Source organism: Haliaeetus albicilla, chromosome 4 (assembly GCF_947461875.1).
Source record: "Haliaeetus albicilla chromosome 4, bHalAlb1.1, whole genome shotgun sequence".
In the NCBI taxonomy this organism is placed as follows: Eukaryota; Metazoa; Chordata; class Aves; order Accipitriformes; family Accipitridae; genus Haliaeetus; species Haliaeetus albicilla.
Genome location: NC_091486.1, coordinates 19,492,506 through 19,518,804, shown reverse-complemented (window position 1 = coordinate 19,518,804; position 26,299 = coordinate 19,492,506). Strand labels below are relative to the sequence as shown.

Below are 26,299 nucleotides of genomic sequence, written 5' to 3'. Positions count from 1 at the left end.
ATTTACTGAATTTACATGTCTTCATCAATTCTTCCAGAAATCTGTTGGGTTTTTTTCATGACACAAAAAGCATGACAAAAAAGCCACGAGCCAGTTCAGCTTGTAGACATAAAAAAATACAAACCACTGTAACCCATTAAGCTAATTATGGTATTAAAAATTAACATCTCCAGACTCCATGCTTCCTTTTTTTAACTTCTGCACAAGGACAAAAATGGATGTGGTGTGCATGTGAAGCAACAGGAATTTGCAGTCAGAAAAAAAGACTATTAACAATAAACCTCCATGGATGTGGTCCTGAAGGACTTTCTTTCCAAATGTGTCCTGTTGTAAAGCGCTGGGATTACTCATAGTAGTAAGGATTTGTTCTGGGACTTTACAGGGTTGCCACCCAACCATTTTGTGGCTCCCAAGATATGCAGACCTTTTATAAAACACAGAGGAGCCGAAGAGCAAATGGAAAGTACTTTTTTATACATAGCCTCGCCACTTCGCAGACACCAGGACGTTCGGGCCTTATGGTGCCATCACATTTTAAGCACAACTCTCCGGTGCCTTTGCTAGCAAGTTCTACTTGAGAATTGATGGCAAGAATATAACCCGGTGTGGTGTGTGCTTGCAGGCTGAGTGGTGGTGGGAGGCCAGCTGTGGAATGTGGGAAAGCGGCTGAACTGCTGAAGTCATGCAGGGAATGTTAAATGTGTCTCCAGCTGGCAGGGAGCTGCGGCTTAAACACAAGCTCCGGGTCCTGGGTATTGCCAAGTGTTCCCAGCACCCTCAGCTCCTCCTGCCCTGAGCACGGTGCCGATACATGTCGCAAACGGATCGAGAAAGAAATGAAATGCCTGTCACCTTTTAGGGGAGTTTTAATGGCAAATGAAGCGAGGCAGTGAAGGCTTAAACTTTTTTATTATAAACTAAACTGTTATGGCAGCCCTACTCAGGCAGTGAGAAGTGCGGTTGAGAAAAGTGAATTCGGCAACTCTCAGTAGAGTGAAAAAGGGTTCTTCTATTTTTTCTTTTTTATTTCCTTGGGGTATGTTCCTCTTGGGAAAATGCAATTCATCTTTCTTTAACAACCCTCTAAATTAGTGGGGGTGTTCTCCAGCAGCCTAGCCAATGAGTTCCAGTTTCACAGTAAAACCAACAGGGGCAGGGACTGCTGCCTACCTGGCATTGCAAAGGGCAGAGGGAGAGTAAGTGGGAAATGTGTTGCAGCCCTTCTTCTGGGTGGACAATTAGAATTTCCTCAGGTCTCCTGGTGTTCCTTGATTAGCAGGGCAGCTGCTGTGAATACCCCTACAGGATATCTGCAGGTATTTTCACGTGGTTTTTTATCATGCTGACATAAGCTCACTTTGTCTCAGCCCTGAGCTGAAGGGAAACATGGGCAATGCTTAACCTGAGCTAAAAAGCCCTGCTGAGGTGTCAGCGAGGTGACTTGTGGTCCAAGGGCACAGGTCGTGTAATCCCAGGTGTACTGGAAGAGACTGTGTAGACATGACCTATGTTGTCTAAAGGTACACTGAGGAAAGAGTTAAGAGAGCATGACAGTAAAACTCCGAGGTGGCAACAGTGTTATGAATAGCATAGGAGTTTATAGAATACTATCTATTAAGTATGATGTAATCAACAGTAGCAATGGATTATTACAAACAGCAGCATATAACTGCCAAACCATGTAAGACCCTAGTAACAGTCCTCATCTGGAAGTTCCTTGATGCCTTCCTAAGGTTAATTTTCATAATAAGATTACAACTTTAAATCATCAAGAGAAAACATTGATCGGCTGTTTTTCAGCTTTTGTTTAGCAAAAGGCTCCACCCAAGTAACTCTGGTCATAAGACATTTTCTTCTGTTAGAGTCATAACTCAGGATGTGTCACAAATGGCATTAACATCGAAACAGCAATGGGCTGTGCCTCCTTATTTCTAATCCTGACCACAAACCTCTTGACTCTGGATCAGCAACAGAATGGAGAAACATGAGAAAAATGCATTTTTAAACTTTTCCTATGCAAGCAATAATTTAAGGGGCTTTAGAGGTTAACTCTGGTGAATCTTGCTGTACGGATTTCAGACGTTACTTACCCAGCTAACCACGCTCCCTCCACTGCCTAGCCTCTCCCTACTTGTATACCTTCTCAGCAGAGGCAGCAAGGGGACATCTGCTCCTGCCTCTGTCGTTTCCTTGCAGAATTTGATGCTACCACTCAAGTTCACTTGATCATACAGCATCATAAACACTGCTGCTTGAAGCAACGTGTCCCCACCTTGGTAACTACAGAAAGCTACCTGGGAGCAGAGAAGGTTTGCTGTAGGCAGTATGTGAAAAAGGAATACATTTGGGACTGAAATAGAGCTTCACTGAAAAAAATCTAGTTGGGAAAAGGGGTGGGGACGCAGTAGCCAAGGGAATACAGAAGAGCAGAAACAGAAAGAGTACTTTGCAAACACATGAAAGTTCACCTTCCAGCCTCCTCCTTAGTCTGTCCTATGGGAATAAAATGCTTCTCACAGTCAGGAGGTGGAGTGCCTGGAAAGTAACCCTAGTGGTGCAGGAGGGTGGGGAGATGTGGGAAAAAAGGCTGCTGAGCTAAGATACCACACGCTGTACTTGGAGCAGCTGAGGCTCAAGCATTCCCTTCTGCTCACTCTGCTACTCAGGCATTTTTGGCAGAAGAGCAAAAAGGACACCTGGAGGCAGCAATACCTCAAACTACTAGAGGAAGGCTTGCAAATGCTCATCTGCCAAAGCCTAACTTGTAGTAAGAACATTCACTGCTCTCCAATAGTCAACAAACAAAGTTGTTGCTGTATGGTATCAATAGAAGCAGCTGGTGCAAGTAGCGGCTCTAAAGGAGATGAACGGGAGGGGAACGTTAAGTGCTCGTAATTTGTACTCCAAGGTCTGCAGCTCAATTCAGTTCAGTATCCTATAATACAGAAGACGCATTGTAAAACTAAAGCTGTGTTTTCAGATGTATTCTTTTGTAGCAGTACCAACTTTAAGCATCCCTCTTTGTCTCCAGCCATTCTTTCTCCCCACATTACCCCATCAACAATGCCAGCATAGCTGTTAGTGGGGCCATACAATGAAATAGATCTGGGAACCAGTCCAGGTTAAAAATAAACAGCAAAAATGAATACCAGGAACAAGCAGGATAAGGGGGGAAATGTTTATGCTAGCACTCTTGCTGTAAGAAATGTATAAGAAACTTTGCACTAGTGAATTCTCATTTACTATTGGAGAAAATGACAACTGACAATGAGCAAAGTAAAACATCAGACCTATGTCCTGACAGTCAGAAAAGAGCAATCGTGATTATTATTTACCTTTATATCTTATGAAAAGGATCATATTAATGTGAGCTAGTATTCATTTATTACATAAATGTTATTGCCATGGAGAATATGGCCTAGTCAGCCCCCTCTGTAATCTGTAAGTAAAAAAGGGGTTACAGAAGTTAAATATTAAAAATTGCTTTTGTGGTACAGTGGAGGAAAAAGAAATTGTGAAACTGGGAATAGAATTAGAGAGTTTCTAGAGAAAATCCCATGCTATAGTATTAGAGTATTTCAGTACTAGATTTTGTAGTCTTTGGTATAAAGTAGACCAACAGTCATGATAAAAGGCTAATTGAAATATATAAAGAATGGGTATTTATTCTCATTATTACAAATGAAATGAGGAAATTAATTTAATCTCGAAGTATGGAAATAGGGGAAAAATGAGCTACCTTTTCTGAGGAACGATTAATGACTGCTGTTGTACAGCATAAAAAATAATCCAGTCAGTCAGTCTGTTCTTACTGGTGAAATCATCTTCGTACCACAGGACATGAAATTAGCTCATAAAGTGAAAATGGAATAAGAAAAGCATGCTATATTTGGGGAGAAATCAGATTTACAAAGACTAGCACACCCTATCCAATGTATTTGTAAATAGGTCTTTTGATTAATGTAAATAGGGCATGGTACACTATATTTCATATCTGCAGTTAGTTAAAAACAAACAAGAAAACCAGCAGCAAATGACTGGGTGTACAGATGTTGAGGTACCAGCATTCCCTAGGTACACAGTGAAGCAGGGTGCCACAGGCAGAGGTCCTTCCATGCCCAAGGAGCTTTGCCAACCTCTTATAACATCCCAACACCTTGAAGAAACTTATTTTGCCTTAAAGCAGGGACTCTGTTAAATAGTTTCAAACGCAGTCATATCTTACCTGCCTGGGTTTTATGCCTTATAAAGTGGATCAAAGACTGGATAGTTTGGGGGACTAACATTTATCTGTTAAGACAAGAACTATCTGAAGAAATTTTTTTTTTTGAGTTGCTGAAATAGGAAACTGGGAGTGGAAGGCAATACATTTAGAGTCCACCTGAACTGGAACATTTTTAGAGATTTCAGTGAAACAAGAAGCTGACAGCATTCTGCTTCAGGCCAAGTTAAGTGTTTCTTTGCCCTAATTAATTTTCAAGATTTTTAAAGCTCATTTAAAATTAAGTAATTTTGAAATGTTGTATTTAATAATTTAATAAGAAAAATGTTAGAGTTGTCATCCCCAAAACCAATGTAGAAATTAGCTCAGGTTTGTTGGTGTATTGTCTCTAGACCCTCCTTGTGCATCCATCTTCCAGATCAAATGCCTCCTTGTGTATTTAAAGCTCTGTCCTTATTTCCATGCCCTGATTTCTGGAAGATAGGGGTATATCCTTTATCTTCTTCCTGGCTAATAAAAGGGTTGATTGAACTACATTGCTGTAAGATAAATAATTTTTAATCAACTTCTGCCTCTGTGGCCTGCTCGTCTATGCCTTTGCTTTTCACAGATTTTGCAAGTAATTCAGCAAAAGTGACATGGTTTCTGAGAGTTCAGTTTTCACTTATTTTACATCTGGTAAATTGCCTCATCGTTTAGAATGCTTAAGATTTTAGAATGAGAATTAGTTTATAAAGGCATGAATGATGTTGATGTGTCTTTATTCCATCCGCAACTGATTTAAAAAATCCTTGTTTCCCCAAAACATACATGATTTCCAATCTGATATTACTGTCTGAAGTCATAGTGGCTAGTAGGAAGCGAACAAAGTTGTCAGCGTTCAATGGCTGTTTGTTGATAATGTGAAATGAGATGCTGGTCTCAGCCTGTGTTTGTTGTAGTTACAGAGGCCACTGTCTCAGTTGTCACCCTTCCTCATATGCTCAGCAGAGAGTTAAGAAAGAGAAGAATTGCGAACTCATTGAAGGCAAACTTCCAAAAGCAGGATTGAAGCAAATCCACACGGCAGTATGGGGAAGCTTGCTCTCCCACTGCCCACGTTGCACCTCCTTTTGTGGAAAAATAGGATCTTGTCATTTCCAGAGCTACTAAACTAGCTTTGAGGTAGAGGAAGGGATTTGATGTTTAACTTCAAGCAAGTTCTTAACTGAAAAAAACTCAACCTTTTTGAGATTTAAGGTGAAAATCATGCAGTGCTGGCTATGGGGCAGTAACTGAGGGTCCAGGCCAAATCCAGAACACCTTTTCTGTGAACATCTTGCTACCAGTCCCTAAGATTTCAAAGGCAATAAGTAGGATCACATTCAGTGAAAAAAAAAAAATAAAAATTTGGGTCATCAGGTAGGTTTTAAGGCCGTAAAGAGGCTAAGAATAACAGACTGCTTCAATACCACTGGTGCCCTGGAATGATCCACTACAGCTAACTTGGGAGCTGTTAGTTATTCCCTATTTAGTCAGGGAAGTTTAAGACTAGATGACAGTTATCCCCTGGCCCTCGTCAATGAGGTTGAACATGGCATAGATGAGCAAAAGGTTTGATTGTGAAGGTGTTAAGACACTGAGTATTCAACTTGATGCTGAGTTAGTGAACAGGCTTTTAAAAACTGATGCACAAATGGGGAAAAGTCTTTAAAGTTTGCTGTCTTCTGTTTACTCTTGAGGACAGCCCCCTAAAATGGTTACAGATGTTCCACCATCTGTAAATGAAGAGTTTAGTAAAAGTAGTAAACAATAACAATAAATATTAATAACAGTGTTGAGAAGCTTCATTATTTTTGCAGTTCTTCAAGAATGAGAAGTTCTAAATAAATCCAATTAGTAATTAAAGTTTGTGTGTGTAATATAAAAATATGCTCAATGAATTAGATTGGAAAATAATTAGCCAAAATTGTCTGTCCGTCTGTGGTCCATCTTTTGTGGAAAGATGAAACCCAGGATTGTTATTTTATACACTGTGAAAACTGAGTAGGAATTACTGGGTGTTTTATACTTAAATGACAACACATCATGTTCATTAGCATGTAGTTACAGAACTACGATATTCCCATATGTGACTGTAATATATTTTAATTTTTCTAAAACATTTATGTACTTATATACTTGAGTGCTGCACACAAGCACAACTTCTGTAAAGCACAACTTCTAGTTGCATGGTGAGATCTGACATTTCAAATACTAAGGAAACAAATTGCTGCCTGACAGAGCAGACAACAGGCTTGCAGAACTCTGTACTTGGAAATAATGAATTCAGGAAATACCTTGTGCCTGACTCCAGCAACAATCTTCCTCCCTAAGAGTGATCCCTGCTCTGTGCTCCACAGTGATGGCAAACACACAGGCTGGGGCGGGGGGAAATGGAAAAAGAATCTATAGCTAATGCAAATGTCTTCTTTTCCTATGGACCCATGTCACCATTTTTGCTTACATGAGGCGAAGTTCTTTACTTCTCTCAGGAAAGCTCTGCATTCTGCAACGGAAGGTACCATTTTCTTCTCAAAGAACAGGCAAATGCATCTTAAAGCTGTCTAGGATAGCAGCCACTGTAGGATAACATTTTAAATCCAATCTGTCTCTGCTATTCAGCCACCATTTCCAATACAGTATTGAATTATTTCCATAATTCTCCTCCTCTCTGACCTGACTTCTGCTCTTTATGACTAAGTGAGCAAGGAATCTATACATAGATCAAGAGAGTCAGCATTATTTTATGCTGTGAACTTGTCTACGAATTTGGAAGAAAGTGATACTGTGAAGTTGTTCATTTTATCTCTAGAATTGGTTGTATCTATTGATATACCTCTGAAAGAAAAAAAGAAAAGATACAAACGTGTTAAAAAAAGCAATGTTTTATGCTGCTGAACACCCCCTCCCACTCCCTGACAGGGTTCAACCAAGAATACAAGAAAGCAAGGAATGTCCTTATTATTGTATGCTGATCATCATGGTTTTCCTGTGTGTTCCTAACCAGGATGGACAGAGGCTGTGATTCTTTATTGCCTTGCCCCTCATGAAAGTATTTATAGCAAAACAAAGTGGTCATAAGGTGTCTGTTACCCAGAGTCTTCAAATAAATATAAATCTAAATCTGATCTTCAATAGTCTTCAAACACTAGAATAAATGACTACCCAGAGCATGGAAAATTCATAAGTCAGATCCCAGATCTCCCCCATCCCAGACTACCTGCTTGTCATCAGCTTTCAAGTAATGGACAGCTTAGGTAGTCTGCAAACAATCAAGACAAAAGGTTGGTCCAAGAGTACCCAAGACAGTAGGAAGTCTAGCAGCAGGGACATCTCCTAGAACACTGCAATTCCTAAATCATCCCTTTAGTTAAAACCCTTTTGTACCTTCAGAGAAATAAATCCTGACTTCTGCATTTGGAAGAACGATACTGCAGCTGTGTAATTCCCTATCATAGGTAAAGAAAGTCCTAATTTGTTTTCAAACAGGGGTTGGCTTTCCTGTTGCAAGGCTGGCCTGTCAACACAATGTCTAGTTTTCTTGTCTAAACTAAAAATCTGGATTGGTCCAGCAATATATATTTTTTTGTCCATCAGATGCTTATATCAGTTCTAATCCCCATTATGAATGTTTGCAGGCTGCAAATGCACAGCTTCCTGTCTGATGACTGCCTCCATATTTCCATTTTCCATGTTTCATATAGCCATCATCTATTTCATATTTGCGGTAGCCTGCCTGATCACTTGAGCAAGGTAGATGGAAAAATGTCACTTTTCCCTGTGTGACTCTCATGGTTTCTGTTGTCTCCCTTTATTTCTCCCAGTTAAAACGAACAGCAATTAAACATGAATAAGGTAACAGTTCACCACTATTTTAATTTGCTCATGTGCTATCTCTATGATCTTTTAGATTCTGCTGTTGGCTCTTAGGTCGCAAACTAAATTATCCCAATTCATCAGGATATAAAAGTTTGAATGGTAACCTCTGTGAAGGGAACAGTACCATCTCCAGTTCTCAACTCAGCTTTGCAGTGCAAGGAACTTTTTACTGTCCCACTTGAATGTATCTTGTGTCTCCCATGTTGACTACAGAGGTTTTAAGACACTGCAGTAAGGATTAGGTGATGGTAATCAGGAGGGGTGCTGTGCATTGTGCCATGATCACCAAAAGAATATTATTCACCTACTTTATACTCTGTTTATACCTGTTTTATGCACTGTTTTGATGTTCTTAAATGATAAAGAAATCAAGACCTGAGGTCAAAAAAATAATTGAAACATTATTCCACCTAGTGGCTTTCTTAACCCTGCCTAAACCAGTGCTTGTCAAACAACTACTGATTGCACGTTTCAGTAACATTTTATTATTTAGATGTCATTTTCTTTAGTAGTAAGTGATGTTTTTGAAATACTGTAAGTACTCTACTCTCTTCTATGTTATGAAGGGATCAAAAGTAGTACTAGGTTGGGAAAAAGATTGAATTGGGTCTCCCAAATATTGTATGAGTCAACTACTTTTTAAAAGATTGGCATAATCATCAAGATTCCAAACAGGTAACATGAAACATGGACAAAACTATAAGCTGTTATACCGTTTGGGTCATGTTACAAGTGTACAAGCAGAACTGCTTTAAAGTCAATATTAATAACCAATATTGGATCGAATAAAAGGTCAAAGTACATAAAAACTTACTTAAATTCCAAGGGTGAAAAATGTTGCCCGAAGTGTATGCAATAACGGGGTTTTTTTAAATGTTCAAATATAAACGAAAAAGTAACAGTAGATAAAGAGCAACCATAGCTCTAATATCATAGTATTAATGCCTCCTTTTTCATTGATAGGTTCAAAATAGCTTTAAAGTACAATCCCAGGATTATCAGTGTATTTTACTGTGGAGGAGTGAATGCACAGTGGAGGAATCATGCAGTGGCAGAAGTAGAATAGAACCTATACAGCTGTCCTGCATCCTAGTGTGGTATGTTAATCACCCCTTTACCATGAGTGTCCTTTTTGCTGGGGGGCTCAAAAGGACAAACTTTGAACTATGTTTTCATCTCTCTTTTGTATTGGCTTTGGATACTTGGATATTTGTACTGTAGTCCTTTTGTTGAAAGAAAGTTCAAAATTAGTGTACAGGTTAGAATCTAAGGAGTGGTAAACCGTAATGGTGGGGTAACAGATAATTGATTAAAATGATAAATGATATTCGGAGCATATCAGCAATCTGTTACTAAAATTTTAAGCAAATAGGTAATAATATGGATTTCAGTGGATGCTGAAATGAAAGCATGTATTGTCAAACTTGATATGAATAGACTCCAGTCTATTGCCACAAGTAGTGCCTTTTTACTGCTCAAACGTATGTCTCAAGCTTTTGTGCAAAGCGGTTTTCTCTTCTTTTCCCTTCTTGTAGCAACTGTATTTCCTAAGGAGAAATATTGAATGGGAAAAGCAGAAACTTCTGGTTATGCTGTTAGTTCATTTGATAAAGGCAAAACACATCTCTTCTGCAAAAAACCCACTTTGTGAAGGTGCTGAAGAGCATTTTGGATGGATGGAAATTAACTGACAAATACATGCCAAGACTGTACCCATCTCTAACAGCTTTTGTAGCTGATGGCTTGGCCCAAGTGCCGCCTCATTCCTGCAAACAGCGTGAAACCCTAGAGCCGTGGTTTGGAGAAGTGCATAGGAACCCCTCCGGTTTGGTGCATCTAGAGCTAAATCTGCTCCCACTGGATTCAGAGGTAAAATATCTGATGATTTTAGCAAAACCAGAATTTATTCCCTATTCCAGCATATCTGCCAGGGGATCCTTGTTATGGTTGAAAAAAATGGCTGTTTGTGATCTGCATTCTGCCTGTGTGCACGCACATGTATCTGCCTTTCAGACTAAGCATATGCATATAGAAAATATTTTAGGGAGAATTTTGACTTCCATGCTATTTTTGAAGTGCATTATGAACTGGTGAGTTTATATAAATACTGCGTAACAGTGATAGCCTCAAAACTTCAAGGTTGCTTTATATATTGCGATGAGTCAGTGAGGCTGTTGGCAATATGGAGAGGCAGCTCTCTGCAGAACTGGAGGTTGTGGGTGGGTGGTGAAGTGTTCCAAATACATCATATACAAACTTTCCGAATAAGTAAAAATGCAGTTTCCCTAATTGAATATACTTTTATTCTTCCTATCACAGGGATTTATTGGGCTCCCTCTAGTGGGTAATTTCAGCGTATGAGCTTTTCTTGCGGGCTTGGTCTTCTCGGGAGAGGTTACAGCTGACAAACAAGATGGCTGACAGGCTGCAAGAGCCTCAAGACTTAAAAATCCTCCCCCGCTTCTGGTCTGTCAGTTGCTACCGCCGCTCTCCGTAAAGTCAAGGGAAAAGTTACACGGCGCGTACGATGCACCGGGTTTGTTGGAGAGGAGAGGCTGTGGCAAGATTCCTTTCTTAGCAGCTACCGCTGCCTTTTCTTCAGCGAGCGTTTGTGAGGGCAGCCGCTGCAGTCCCGCTGACGCCCGCCTCCAGCCCGGCCTGCGCCCGGCGGAGGGGGGGCGCCCCCCACCCCCCCCCAGCTTCCCGCCGACTGCCGCGGGCGGGCGGTGTGAGGCGCCGGCCCGCTGCCCGCTCCCTCACAGCCAGGGCGGCGGGCACGGCTGCCCGCCCCGAGCCCCCGCCGCTGCCCGCGCAGCCGCCTGGGGCGGGGGGGGAGAGGGGGGCATTTCCCCGCCGCGGTAGGCAGCGCAGGACGCGGGCCATAAGCGGGTCGGCGTGGCCCTGAGGCGGCCGGGTGTGTGCCGCGGAGTCGGGCCCGGCCCCGGGCCCTCCGCCCGCGCTCGGCGGCCCCTCGGCGGGTGCTGCAGGCCGTCTGTTGAAGGCCGGTTTCGAAAGTCTCGAGCCGTGTTGTGGCGAATACCGCTTATTCTTAACACCGGGAGCGTTTTAGGGACCTCGCTTACTCTTGATTGCTTTAGCGAAAACGTTTTGTTGTAGAAAAGAAAGTAATTGGTTGAGATTTTTTTCAGGTTTTTCAGTCTATTTTACTTCCTGGTTCTCTTCACAGAAGGCTGGAGTGCAAACGCCGATGGGGGGTTTGATTGTATGTATTTCTACTTGTCTTAAACTTTAGTTTGCTTAGTATTTTTTTAAGGTTCGGAGTTTTACTTGTCTTAAATTTTAGTTTGCTTAGTAATTTTTTAAGCTTCGGGGGTTTTTTTGTGTGGTTTTTTTTTTTGGGGGGGGGGGTGAGGGGATTTTAGTAGAGTTTTTAATTACACATTTGAGGCTAATTTGACCAGATAGTGTCCTGCTAAAGCTTGCATTGCAGGAAGAATATGTGCTTGTCATCTGAGATGCGCATAAAACGGCGAGTTACTTCAAGGAGAAATGAACGGCTGGACCCTTGAATGCTGAATCCTGCAGTTATCTTAGCTGCAAGAGTAATTAAATTTGATTATTTTTCTTCTCATTATACTGGCACAAAGTAAGAGTGGGAAAATGTCACTGAAACAATTAAAACTGGCAGTGAAAAATAAGAGGGTGGTTGGTTTTTTTTTTTCTTTCCCATACCTCCAGCATAGTTACATTTATAACTGAGTATGTGTCTCTTGTGGTCTCGATTACATCCTGTGTTTTTAGCTGGCAGCGTTTCCTCTGCAGAGGCCCTGTTCTGTATGCCAGCATACATTTCTGTGTATATTGAAAGAACAGAATCAAGATTAAATAGTAAATGAAACTACACCACCACCACCCCCCATAAGTGGGTTTTTAATACTAATGCTTGGAACAAAACAAGAAGCAGTGTATCTATCATTGTGTTTCTTTTTGTAAAACCAGCAAGTGTGCTAGCTTTGCATTGTCAAAGAAGATTGAGCAATGCATTTAAGTCATCAAATGTGTTACACAGATCTTTCTCCCATTCTTTAATATTTAAATATTTGAAGACTGTATTTCTTCAGTAACATTTTCTGGAATTGGAGCTTGGCTTCTCCAAAGTATTCTGTGTTTCAGAATCAGGATGTGAATCCTCACCTCCAGAAATGTCTCTTTTTTTCAGTTTGCATAGAAACATTTTTGGAACAGTGAACTCTGCTAACAGCTGTATTCAATCTTGAGTAAAATCACTTCCTGAAAAAAGTGAAATTAAACTTAATATACAAGCTTGCTTGGAATATAATACCATGGAGTTAGGGAACTTTGTGATTATGAAACCGAATCCATTCACCCTGCTGAGGTAATTTCTTGTAAATTGTACACTATGGAAATCTTTAATCAATGTCAATGTTTTTAAAGCTAAAATTCATACGTTTCAAATGTGCTTTTTATTTCCCCTCACCCAGAGAGTGCATTAGCTTGCTGGGTTTGTTGTTTTTTTTTTAAAAAGAATTTTCTGCTGTGGTTGTGCGAGGTGGGAGAGGAGATGAGTTAGGACACGAAGAATGTCACTCTTACCAGCCCTAAGTGTTTGGCATCATAAGTCCAGTCATGAAAATCATGAGACTGATTTTAAAAAGACAGGTATTTAAAAGCTACATCTGATTTTTTTTTTTTTTTTGAGGGGGGGATCAATCAGGCTTCTTTTCAGTTTAACACTGCAGTGTTACACAGGAGGGGTGGGAGGTGTTCTGTATTTTTTTAATATATTTAACATGAAATGTGACATTCTGGTTATATTTATACTGTGATCCAAGGGTAGAAACTGAGCTAGGCTGCATCTTGGTAAGCGTCACTCTTGCGGTATAGACTAAAACCACGGAACAATGCTCAGCTCACAGCCAGACTTACACCATTGAAGCTGAAACCCACCTTGTGGTGACTACACTGCTCAGGGTACAAGAGCTTCAAAACGCAAAACAAAACCAAAAGCATCCATGTACTGAAGCTGCACGGTAGTATTGTTGACATAAGTCTATCGTTCATCTGACTTCATGATCCAGGACTTCAAAACAAGACCAAAAAGGACAACATACCAGACCCAAATTGCTCAGTTGTATTTAAATTTTAAATAGAGGAACAGAATGTTTAAATTCTTACAGGGGCCAAGCAGCTGAGTCAGTCATTGGGGCACTCCAGTAAAGCCCTGCCTTAGCTGGTACCTAATTCTATATGTACCTAAGGTTCTAAATATATTTTGTATGTATTTCTGCATTCAGTAGCTTGGAAGCAGAATACAAGGGCAAAGATTCGAACGTGGTTTTCTTATATTTGGGATGAGTGCCATAGCTGCAGGTTACAGAGTCTATTCCCCTTCTTCCTTATTAGCATTTCATCATTTTACATAAAACTGTGACCACGTTGATGGCAGAAATTGAGAGAGATCCACTCCTGAACGCTCAAGGCAGCAGGCGCTAGGACAGTGTGTGAGTGCTGGCTCCAGGTTGAATTTGGGGCTCTGGTTTCCACTGGGATGTTCCAAACGTGTGTTTCTTCTGCAACTCCTTGCATGTATGGTTTTCTTCTGAAGCATGTGTGGTTTTTCTTCCCTTTCCCTTTACTCATGGCATGAGTAACCTAAGGGCCTACCTTGGAGCAGGAAATTCCAGGAGGGGGAAGGCCACCTACGATGTGCTACAATAGCTAGCCAAGTGACTGACAAACTGCCATTTAACTTGTCTTGCTGTCAGCTTTAAAGAGGAAACCCTCCTTTCAGCAGGAGTTTTGCTTTAAAATCAAGTTTCACTTCCTGATTTACCAGGAGAGAACAGAAAAAAGGCATCTGAAATATTGAAAAATACTCTGAATTCTAAGAAAAGTTAAATTTTGTGTAAGCACTGACCTTTGGGCTGTATTTAGCTAACAAAACATATGCAAAATTTCTCCTATGTGTCATATTGTGGATTCTGGAAAGTAAAAAAGGTAAATGTTTTAACCCTTACGTTCATATGCACAACATTTCCCGTTTCATAAGGACAGTCTTTAACTTTAGTAATATTTGCTTCTTTTATGATCCATCAGTCTAGAGAACTTTCAGGACAAGTTAATTATCTACTGTGAACTGGTGAGGTTCTCTTATTGCTTTATATGCTATTTCATTTTTGGATTATCTGTATTTTTCTGTGTAAAATATATATGTAAATTGCAGTAATGCAACAGTCTACTCTCTACAGTACAAATACTTTTGTACAAAAAATATACATTGGAAGTTTTAATGCAAATAAAAATAATTGCTTTCACCTCACTTGAGCTCAGTTACGGCTCTTAGGGAAGCAGAGGGAAGCAGAGTAAACCGTAGGGCTTCGGCTGCTCTATGGTTGGAACACCGTATTTTAGTTGGCTTTCTTGTAAAATGTAGATTATATACTCATCTGTTGGATGACAAAGCCCTCTTGGGAACAAAATTAGTTTCTTTCTTAGCATGATTTCTCTTTATTTTATCCAAATTCATATAACTAAAATTAAAATTCTGCCCACCCCAACCAGTTTTTTCCTTTTTACTGCCGACAAAAGAACTGAGCATTTTTTCCATTCCTTGTCCAAATTGTTAAGATGCCCCTGAGGACCTTTGTTTACAGTGTCTTCTCATTCTTTTTTTCCTTGACATTCTCCCCTCCCTCCAGCAGTGAGATACTAATTAAAGAGAGGACACAGTGACCCTGGGTTGTTTAGAAGTCACAGGGGAGGGGTGGTGGCACAATGACAAAACCATCCCTGCAGGAAGTAATCAGGCCAGAGACCCAGCACAATACTCGCTTCCATCACCTGAAAAACCCTTTCAATTTGGAGATCCAGCCCAGAAGCAGATTTATTTTCCCTTTAATAAAGTATCTTCATTACAAACAAAGCCTCAGTATCTCTGTGTGTCAGTCTGTTTGTTTAACAGGGTTATTATACAAGTGCTGTTATTAAACAATTACTGAAAAATATTTCTCTTAATAGAGTTTGTAAAGTAAAGGCAGTATTGATAGCATGTTACTGAATATCATCTACATTTGTGTTTAATTTCAAGGCAAAAGTAGTTGGTTAGCATGATATCATCCAGCAGGATTATGGTCTTATCTAGTATGTATGAATTTCGCAATATTATTATGGCTATTATGACTTAATTACTAGGTCATCGATACTTGTGGTGCTTTACAAGCACCTAGTGACAGAGAAATCCAGGATTCATTCCAAATTAGATTTTGTAAACTGGACCAAAAAGTCATCACTTTGGATTTACACCTGTGAAAATAAGATTTCTGTTTATCCAGAAATCTCTGCTGCAGGGCATTTCCAGCGTAAGGTAAAGGCAGGGTCCTGCAGCGTGTGCTGGGGCACCGCCTGCTCCCATGCAGCCTTCTGCTGGCAAAGCCAGGGACACTCTGTTGATATGTTAGTGCAGCCAATTAGATAGATCAGCAGGCTCTAGCCCTAGCACTCAATCTTCAGTGTTATCTGTACAGTTTTATTTTGTACCCATAAAAGAATCCAGCTGATTTCAGTAGCTATCCACTTGGGCTGGCCAGCGTAAATCAGATTGCAGTGTTGAAGTTAGCAACACGATACCTACCATTCCTGTTGAATACATGGGGAAAAAAAAAAAATCCCACTGTCTGGGAGCTGGATCAAGCTGCAGACAACAGGCTCTTTAAAATGCATAATTAAGGGATTTTTTGATTTTTATCTTTATGGATTTTTTTTAGCAATTAGGAATAAAATCAGCTAGGAGAAACATTTAGAAGAGCCCTGTTTGAGGCAGAGGAGAGAACACCATTGTGTCTTACTCCGCAGCCTGAATGAATCATTGTGTTCTTAAAAATAATCTCTTAACTCTGAGGTTTTGTCTGTTGTTTTCTTTTTTTTTTTTTTTTTAATTCTTAGAGATATGGTGATACCTGGAAGAATTACAAGTTCTAGTGTGCCCATTTCACTGAGTATCAATTTGTGCAACAAGATCTACACTTAACAATTAAACATTGTCTCTTCAGCCCAATTTAAAGTCTAAGTGTAACCCAAGTATGGTAGGCATGGATCCATTAGATCAGTCAGTTCCATGTATCTAATATGCCTTTCACTTTGAGTGTTAAGGGGTGTGAAATATGTAAGACCAAAAAAAAAAGAAGTCAGTGTATATGTATTTTCAATTGTTTTGCAAAATCTTTGATTATACCAATCAAAAATATCCTGATCAAATGGAAGAATTTATGTAAGACTATCTATAGCCTAGATAGCAGGCACCAGAATTTTGATAGCATTTGTTCTGTAAACTCCTTTTTTACTCATTTTTTAGTGACCTACTGATCCCTCAAAAACTAAGGTGCTGTCAGTTTTGATCTGCTAGCGACCTTGCAGCTTCAGGAAGACACTATGTCCCAGCACCCTAAACCAGCCTGAAAAACAGATTATGCCCTTTCCTGCAGTGACTCTGTGACTCTTCACACCTACCCAGAGCGTGAGCTGGCTGTGTAACTAGAGACCCCCAAAATTATTACTGTCTGGGCAACGGAAAAGAGCTAATAGTATCAAAACCTGATACTGTGGTCCCATGATCACTAATGCCAGTCTGTGCCCTGTGGGACCGCTTGGCTGTGCAAACATGATCCAAGTCAGGTACGAGCACATGTGAGCTGCATTGCTGCTGCTGCGGCAGAGTGCACAGTGCAGGGCTTATGACGGTAGGGGTGGAGCAGTACCTGCAGCCCGCCCGGAGCTCCTAGCAGCCTTCCTGCACTGGTGCCCTCTTTCTCTGCTAAATGCAGGCAGTGTATCACCAGCTCCTGAGCCAGGTGGGGTTTCTGGCATCGCTAAGGGAACTCGCTCACTGTCTCCGGTGCAGCAGATGCTGCTCTGGGTTGAGCAGTGGTGACCAGCGTCCTCCAAGGTCTTGGCTTTTTTGGGTGGTTGGATCATTTGTGGGAGGCAAAGACAGGCGTGAATGCAGTGACTGTCCAAGGGAAAGAGCCTGCTCAAAATGAGAGCACCGACATTTTGTGCACCACTGGGGACTGCGATGTTGGAGCAGAAAGGAGACAAAAAGGGACTAAAAAATGCGTCTGTCTGGGTAATCTTCAGTTACGGAGCAGTACAGATGTGTGAGACTATGACGAGGCGTACGTGTCGCTGGACTAAAATTGTCATCTTTCAAAAATTCGGAAAAAATATGTCATACAGTTTGTTTTTTAAATAACTTTTACCAAGGAGAGCCCATTTGTGCTGAGTATTCACTGCATCACATCATGTGGCTAGTGCAGCTTTGATCCAGTACAGAGTTTCCCCAAACTTGATTTAGTATCTCAGGGAATCACAGCATAATTGATTCAGACCAAAAAATATCAGCTAGTGTTCTTGACATCACTGTTGGTTATTGCGCTGCCCATTTGACTGGATTGTTATTGTTCAGATTCCTTTCTGGTTTTGTAATGGCTGTATTTCACATTAAAGTTCAATGGTTTAATTAAGGAAATGACTGAATAGGAAGTTACTGTAACCATGATTTCAGCTTTTAAAGAAAGATTTGCTGTACACATGAGGAAATTTGTGAAGTTAAACTTTTTGTTAAATGCACAACATCTCCACTTTGTTTTTAAACCACTGATACTCAGATGGATAAATCACACCAGTTTCCTTTTCTTTGTGGAGCTTCATTAATTTGTTCCCAGCATATAGTATTTTGCAGTGGCTTTCCCTAAAGTATGGTTTTAAACAAAGATGATTTCATTTGCAAGTTTAGTTGAGATCTTAAGACAAAACTATGGACATTCTGTGTTTGCAAGTATCTCTCGAAATGAAAATATTTTATGTGCAGCTACATAAAACCCTGAGTAGCTGCTTGCTTTCAGTTTTGAGTCTGGTCAGGGCTGTGCAGTCAGGCTGCATCTGGACATTGCTGTTCCCTCCGTAGTTGGGTGGGATTTAGAAGTTCCTGCCTCTGTGCCCCGCTCTTGCCAAGCCTGTTACGTGTTACAGCTGCTCCTTACATCAGAACTGGGAAATCAACCCATTAGGGAAAATACATATTTATCTGTAGATTTAGACTGTATCAGTTTACTTTTCCACTTCATAGCACACCCGCACGAACAGTTGATTCAATCCAGCTAAAAAGTGTGGTAATGTCTGCTCCGAAGGGTGGAATAAGTGGCTGGCATGGATGTGGAGAGGGAATGCTGTGGCGGGGAGAGACATCTCTTAAATCAGATCTGATACGAAAGGAGTAGCTAAGTCTCTGAAAAAAAAAAAAAAGGAGCTCACATCTACTCACTACAAGTACCCACTCTGCCAAATGGTGTGTTTATTGGCTTGATCAGCTACCAAATAATTACAGTGGTACAGTAAATAGCATTAAGTACTATGCATCATCTGAAGCCTGGAGTTTCTCAGCATGAAAAGGCGTGACTTTTTTTTTTTTTTCTCCCTTTTCAGTATGTTTACCTTATAGTTTACAGTTCTTGAAAGGAGTAAGGAGCAGTCTAGTAGTCCAGCACAAACTAAGATTCACAGGTAGGTATCATAAAATAATTTCCATTGTCGGGTGAGCTGCCTAGCAGGCAATTGACACTGACAATCAAAAAGTAGCTGGTAGTTAATGAGAGCACATTGCCTGGCTGTTTTAACATTTTAATAAAGGAGTTCTAGCACAGTTTTGATGCAATTCTTGAATTGTATCAGCCAAACGTAATAGAAAATCAGTAATTAGACAGTTTTAAGCATTTAAACCAACTGTAGCTGTGGAACCTAAAATATAGATTATAAGAGAATGTATTATTTTAAATGGAAATGTTATGCTAATACATTCTAGAGCTAACCTTTTAGTTAATTTAAAACTGCCTTTTGTTTTGTAAAAAAAAATAAAGGTTGTCTACATTGGTGACATTTCAAAGAGTTAACCTGATTTTTTTAAGGAAAATAAACAGATTTTTTTCTGTATTCTACAATGACACTAGTTAAAACTACAGTAAGGAAGCTTAACATGAGTTACTTGTTTTGTGTGATTCTGTTCGAATGGATTTGTGGCCAGTTTTATGTGTTTTGATACAAAATATGTAATTTATTGTTTAAATTTTTTTAATGAAGGTTCAGGTTGGACTTTATTTTGCAGCTTAAGTAATTTATATCTCAAAGTTTTAGCTTCTCCTATTTATCTTTCCCATTCTGTGAGTAAGAACAGTTTGGTCGAATCTGCTGGTGTAGCCAATGCATAGCCCACTGAATATAGTCACCAAGGGATTAATACAGCTCTCTGGCTGTTTTTCACTCTGGCCTAGTTCCTACAAAATCATGTGCCTACATGATTTACTCACATGAACCATCATATTGTATGTTGTCGCTAGGAAAAAGGGTTTATTCTTTCCCAAGTTACCGAATACTGAAGTAGATGAAAAAAAGCTAAAGACCTAGTAATGTCAAAAAAGTTAGTAGTTTTCACAGGTTTAAGCGACTCTTTTTAGGAGCCTGCAGTTGAAATTAGTATTGCAACATGAGGATTTTTCTTTACTCATACCTCTTGTCAGTACGTTTGTAGTTGATTTAGAATCAAAGAATGCTCCTTTTTCTCCAGGTAACGTCACTAGATCGCATACATGCAAGCGCAGAAGTAAATGCGTATGCTTAAATGGTCTGAGGCAGTGTTGGGAACAACCCTTCTGTGGAATGAAGTAGCAACTTTAGTGGAAATATAATTAACAAGGGGATTAAAATGGAAGCATTTAGGCATATTTAGATTTTCAACTTTCTTTTCATGTCTTTTAAATGGTGTCTGTAATTCTGATAAAAATTCTTCTTGAGTTGTGAAATAGTGGGCTCTACTCAGAAAACAATCTGAAATTTCTTGGATGCAAAATGTATTTTTTCACTTTGTGCAGAATGTGATTTATATAACATCTCAGCTGACATGATCTGACATGTTTTTATGAATTCCTTTGCAAGGCAAAAATGCCTCTAGTTGCAATTTATAGTAATGAGACTGTCTGCTGTAAAGTAACTGGTTACAATGAAGGTACAAGAAGCAAGCATGTTTGCCTTTCCAAGCCATTAACCTCTCCTTGCTCCTAGAGTACCTAAGCCTGTGTTGTGCAGCAATGTCATCTGTGGGTCTCAAAAATCCATCTGTTTGTCCAAACACAATTTTGTGTGTGCTTCACCAAATATAGTTTGATGGTATTTTGGACTGGAGTTCAGCCAATCAGGTTAAATAATATATCTGACTGATAACTGTGAAAAATACAACAAAGCTCCATTTATAATTATGTAAACAAATATTCACGTGAAAACTTTTCAATGACCTTTAGAATAGCGAAGGCTAAATTGTGTCTTGGGGTCAAAAGCAATATAATGAAAGTACCCCGTTATCCTTATTATGTACTTCTGGATTACGTTAGGGGACAACTGGATCAGGTCCTGAAGTTGTTTATTTGGTAGTTTTGATGAATGGGTAGCGAAAACCTGATGTGCATGCAAGGGCACATGTTCACATAGATTCATGTTAAAATACTGTAGGGAAAATTATCCAAATTTGCTTCGCGCTAGAAGAAGATAATCTGTTTCCTCCTAGTAAGTAGTCCTAGAAGGTTCCCATAGCCATTTGCTGAAATCCTTTTTGTCTTAGAGCCCCGTTCAGCAAACACTGCTGGGAGTTTCGCTCTGCTCAGAAATAAGTGCAGCAAGTTGTACTGCAAGCACTGAAACGTTGTGAAGATCTGGTGCCTGGGGAGCTTAGTGCAAAATTCTTTTTGAAGATCCCAGAGTGGAGAAAATCCTGGCTATGCAGAGCCTCTGACAGAAATTGCAGTAGTGGAAGATAGGGGAAGGAGTTGCCAAGGCAGTGAAGAACTTCAAAGAATGCTGGAACTAGGGGTGAAAGTTCAACCTAATTCTTGTGTTATCCGAACTCGCTCACCCAACTCTGTTGCAGTCCATCTGCACAAAATGGCTGGGGTCTGGTTGTTGCAATAACCTCACTTTTCTGGACTCTGACTGGAAATATATGGTTAAAAAAATGGTCGCCAGTGAAAAATGTTCTGAGTAAAATTCCATGAGGGAGCCCTAGACCGAAAGAAGCCACCCAGCCGGCAGCACCTCCTCCCACGGGGACACACACACCTTTCCTTTCCCACCTTGCCTTCTCCCAGCTGTGTGCTCCTGCCACTTAACTTGTGATGGTCTTGCTGGACACCTCGGTGACCCAGCTGTCATGGCAGAAAGAAAAGTGGAAAGTTTTCTGCTCCGTTAGTGAGTTGAATCAGCAAGCAAAAGAAACAGGGTCAAGCAAAGGGCTCGAAACCATGAAGCTCAGAGCAGGAAGGGGGAAAAGAGCAGAAGATTTCCTCCTTTTCAGCGTCCCTGAGTGGTTAAATGCACTCAGTACATCGCAAAAGCACAGTGTAAGTGCTTTCATTCTGGGTGAAATCTGGGACCCGCTGGTAGAGCTCCTATTGACCAGGCCAGGATTTCATTCCAGGTTTTATCTTTGATTTATGTGCCTTGATATTGGTGAACAGACCTGTGAAATACGATTGTGCAGTATCTGATAGATACTTTGAATCCAACTTGAGCGAATGTGTTGAAAACAACTTTAAGAATCTATTTACCTAAATAAAAACTTAATTATGATGCAATGAAATATTTTCCCACCACAGTTTGTGCTGCTGCCAGCCCATGACACTTAGTATAGAACAATTAGTAAATAACTCTGTGAATTACTCCCTGAAATAAATTGTCCTAGCCATCTTGATTAATTTACTGATTACTGAACATAAATATTCAGATCATCTCTGAATTTAAAATTACAGGAACCGAAATGATGAAGGTGAAGACACAGACTTGGGATAGCAGTGAAGTTTGTTGCTGGTTTAGTTCAGAGTGGAAGTGGCGAAAAAACCTGTTTGCAGCCGATGGCTGTGCAGTGCGTCAGAAGATGGCTTCGGTGCTCTGCTCCTGCTTTTCACCTGTCTGTGGTGCATCAGCCACATCCTGTATCTGCGGTGCATCAGCCACATCCTATACGGTCAGGTATAGGATCCTGTAGCCCTCCAGGGAAAGGCTGCTTCCGCGGGAGCTGCATCCTTCTCTCACCCCCGAGAGTGGGCTCTGCAGGCTGCAGAGGATGACGAGGCGCGGGGAACCTTCCGCTGCGGCTGCCGAGTGCCGGGCTGGCGGAGGTCTGTCACTGCCGTCACCGCCGGGCGGATGACGGTTGTGAGTGCTGACTTCACGCGGGACGAAGCGTTTTCTTATTCGGAAGATACGTCGGCTGATCATTTTGTTCTGTGTTATATTGGTGTTGGGTGGGTGCTACAAATGCAACAAGTGTGCAATTTCAAAACTCAGAGGGGTAGAGCCTGCCTTTCTAGGCGGAAAAAACCACTTTATAGCTTCTTTGGCAGACTGAAACCCATAATGCCTGTCAGACATGTAAGCTACATCAGGTACTTCAGGAACAATTCTATAAAGTTTTATGTGGATACTTTTGTTTTAAAGATCTTGAAAATGAGATAAGATTCAGACTCATTATTGAATATTTGCTTAACTTCTGCCACATGATCTTGTTTCTTCCCTTCGTACTCTGAATTAGGTCATTGTAATCAGATTGTGTATTATAAACAAATGCCTTTCTGTTTATATGTGATTATAAAACAAACTTGGTGGGTAAAGGCTATAATTTTGAAACAGATAAAATTTATATGCCCCTTTGAAATCTATATGGAAATTAGTTTCTCACACTCCAACTGAAATGATGTAAATGGACGCCAGAGAGCCAGTACAGTGTTGTCAGTGTACTCAGGGGAGTTTGAGCACTGTAAAGACATTTGCAGGTCAGAAATGAGGTTAATTGACAGGGATGTGTGTGAGGACAGGAAAAATTTGCACAGTGCTTGTCAGCAGGTAGAGCTGTCAGTTCTTCGCTTGACCACTAGTATTTGTCGAACAAACACAACAGGACTTCGTTCCAGGGAAAGAAAAAAAAAAAGGCAAGAGGAGTCATCTTAGGACAACAAGGTTGCTTGGAAAGAGCCATGTTTTGTGGTTTTGTTCCAAGATATCCACACGTATACACCTACTGTACACGATCTCCAGTCTGGCTTGTCACCCCGCCTGTGTGACGGCTGTCTGCAGCTGAGTTTTGCAGAGCAGTATCTGGTCTGGTTTTTCCTCAGGTATTCTTCAAGCCCATCGCTTGCGTGTGCAAGCCTGGTTTTGCACTAGTGACAATAACTCCATCTTTATTTGGCATATCATATTTTAAGTGACTTTTTCTGTCTTTTTCCTCTTTTTCCATGATGCGCCATTTTGGATATAGTGTGTGTTGCGACTCCAGCCTGCTCCTCATTGCTGTAGTACAAAATTTGCTTATAATGCAAATAGTGCATGTTTCATTCAAGGCTTCAAGGTATACATCCTCTTTTATAGATGTGGAAAGACCAGGTAAGGGTCTGATTTTTTTTTTTCCCCATAACCACAGAGCACTGACAAATCTGAAGCTATTTCATGGACTCGGATACCAAGAAAACAACACACAAAGGAATAAAATTTTTGTCTGGCTGATTTTCAGTCAGACCTTCCACTCTAACCACTGCCCAGTGATTTATCTTTTCAGTGTCATTAACTGTTCTCAATCTTTAAACATATCTTAATTGTAGGATTCTTTTCATGTCTTTTCTTTCTTATTTCTAAGATTCTAGTAAAATAGTAACCATTCAAGCCTGGCTCACACAATGAAAAATTTCATCCAAGAAAATCCAGCACACCAAAATTGAACAAATAGTGGCTAGAAAGAGCCTCTTTTCTGTTGGAAAACCAGCAGATATAACCCTACTTTAGAACCATACTAGTTCTGAAGTTTTAGAAAAAATATTTGTGTATTTGCAGATTTTGCTTCATCTTTTATTAATATTTGTATTAAAATGTAGAAATGTAAAATATATAAAAAATCAAATAGCTGCATAGAATCATTGTTTCCTAGAAAATACTTAGCAAATATTTTCACTTTCTTCTTCTACTGTTCCAGAAATTTATACTGCACAAAATGTAAAAAATACACAGTCAAGAAAGCGTGTCAAAACAGTGAGCTCTTCTTAGTAGTCTCACTTAAAACATAAATATCTTTTAATATAATGATGAACAACTTCCTACATACTTAATAACAAAGCAGAAAAAACAATATACTTTGTCATTTCAGACAGACTTCATTATTTTGTTCTACAATAAATCTGGCAACTGTTTACAGACTTTGACTGCTTTATAGTTTCAAACAAGTGCCTGGCAACATTATCAAGCCAATGGCAGAATTCAGCTCTTTTAGAGCCATTTTAGTTAATTCCACAAATCAAGATTGGATTTTGTCCTGTGTTTTAATTACCGATTATGAGCAGCCTCCTTAAATTCCTGTTACGTAGTAATCCTTTACAGTAATTCTGTTTCATACTTGTGCTTCCCAGAATATACAGTGTATGTTTACGAGGGGGGTGTTTGTTTGACAGTGGAAATACTTCTACAAGGAAGTATGTTGTCATGGCTTTCAAAGAATAAATAATGCATTCAATAATATAAAATGCTGGCATGACATTAACAAGAGATTGTGTTGCTCTCTATGTTCATATTCTTAACACCAGTCATCAGTGAAGGAATGGCAACAATTACTTATAATTGTGCAATTTATAAAGTGTCCTTCCAAGAACATTTAAGGAAGCATGTAAGGAATGAACTGCAAGCTAAAATGAAAAGGAGTCAAAACATGTCATGGGAGGCATAAACCCAGTGGCCACAGCAGAGGCATTCTGTGAGCGCTGAAGGGAGCAGAGGACTGCTCTTTTTTTCCACAAAGAGCTGTTGGATTTAAGGGAAAAAAAACTCCACAGTAGAGGTGATAGGAAAATCAGTGACAGGTTGGAGCGTTCCCAGAGAGAATGAGCTGATGGGTTCAAATCAAAAGAAATCTGTAACAGTGACTGTGCACGGGTATTTTATAATGAGTGATAAAATGGCATTTATTTTTTGTATTCTAATCTAGATATAAGTAACTTGGTATCTTGGTACCAATATTTGAAATGGTACAGCTGGAAAAGATTATTTGTCTTCCCCTTTTGGTTGTGAACATTATGGAGATTCTTTTCTTATTGTTGAATATATTACTGTGATTATTTTGAAGACAGCATTCTTAAAGAACGGTTTCTCATTGTGTGTGCAAGAGCTCATTCTTGGTAGATCATATACTTCTGCAGAAGTCATTGTTTCTTAATAATTGACTTTTTCTAAAAAAAAAAAAAAAAGAAAATTTACAGAAGTTTTTATATAGAAAGTGTTTTGCATGTTCATGGCATTACTGTGTCCCATTTCTACTGACCTTTCCTTCTCATCCTCACTTAGCAAGATACAGATTTTTTTTTTTTTTCAGTACCGGCCTACTGGGAATACTGAAATAATAATAAAAATGATTAATTATGAGATTATTTATCTCTATAGGATCTTCCCATGTAATGAAGTTTACTTTATTCTTGTAGCTATTATAAATGTTTTTCTTGCTTTCAGTTCTGAATAGATGAATCTAAGCCTATGATTAAAAATCTGCTTCTGTTTGATAGTTAGCTTCCTATACGCCATTATTAACACTTTTCAGGAAATGCTTAATACCTCTCAAAGTTCAGCCCTGCATACTGTTTACTTGGCTTGCATAGGGCTTTTCAAAGTATTTTTGCATTGCTGTGGCTCAGCCTCCTGCCTACTCTGGTTTCTATCTTTTTACATATGGCTGGGTGTGATGAGAGGATGGATCCTCAAGCAAGTGAGTGTTGTGGTGGAAAGCCCATAGGTCTTCTAGGTCCCATCAAGGTGGGGAAAGGAGGTGCCCACAATCACTCCTCCACTAATGGCTCTTCAGGAGGCCCTGAAGTAGCCAGGAGAGCAGGGTTGTAATATCCAATCTGGACTCACAGGGTTTTGCAACAGACTGAAAGTTTCCTTTTTAAAGCAGATCCAGGGCTGAGGGACCATCTGTCCTACAGAGGTACTGAATGCCCTGAGGGGAAATAGCTACTTTGGTTGAATTTTGAGATAAATAAGGGAAGTCATGGATTTGATTTAGAACAGAAATGGTAAAGTAGCAGCTTAAATGTGTAGAGCTGTTTTTAAAATAGTGGCTTGTTT

The 26,299-nt window shown here is 39.9% G+C and overlaps 1 protein-coding gene across 4 annotated transcripts in view; it reads left to right on the top strand.

Annotated features, from left to right (window-relative positions):
• RBMS1 (RNA binding motif single stranded interacting protein 1) overlaps positions 1–26,299 on the top strand; it is a 149,280-nt gene that overhangs the window by 23,727 nt on the left and 99,254 nt on the right. The window contains exon 1 of one of the 4 annotated variants that reach the window (XM_069781227.1): positions 11,316–11,345. The exons of the other annotated variants lie outside the window; for them this stretch is intronic. Within the exon in view, the coding sequence (XP_069637328.1) occupies positions 11,331–11,345 (15 nt within the window). The 5' untranslated portion in view covers positions 11,316–11,330. Of the gene's footprint in view, positions 1–11,315; positions 11,346–26,299 lie in introns of those variants that run through there. 4 annotated transcript variants of the gene reach the window in all.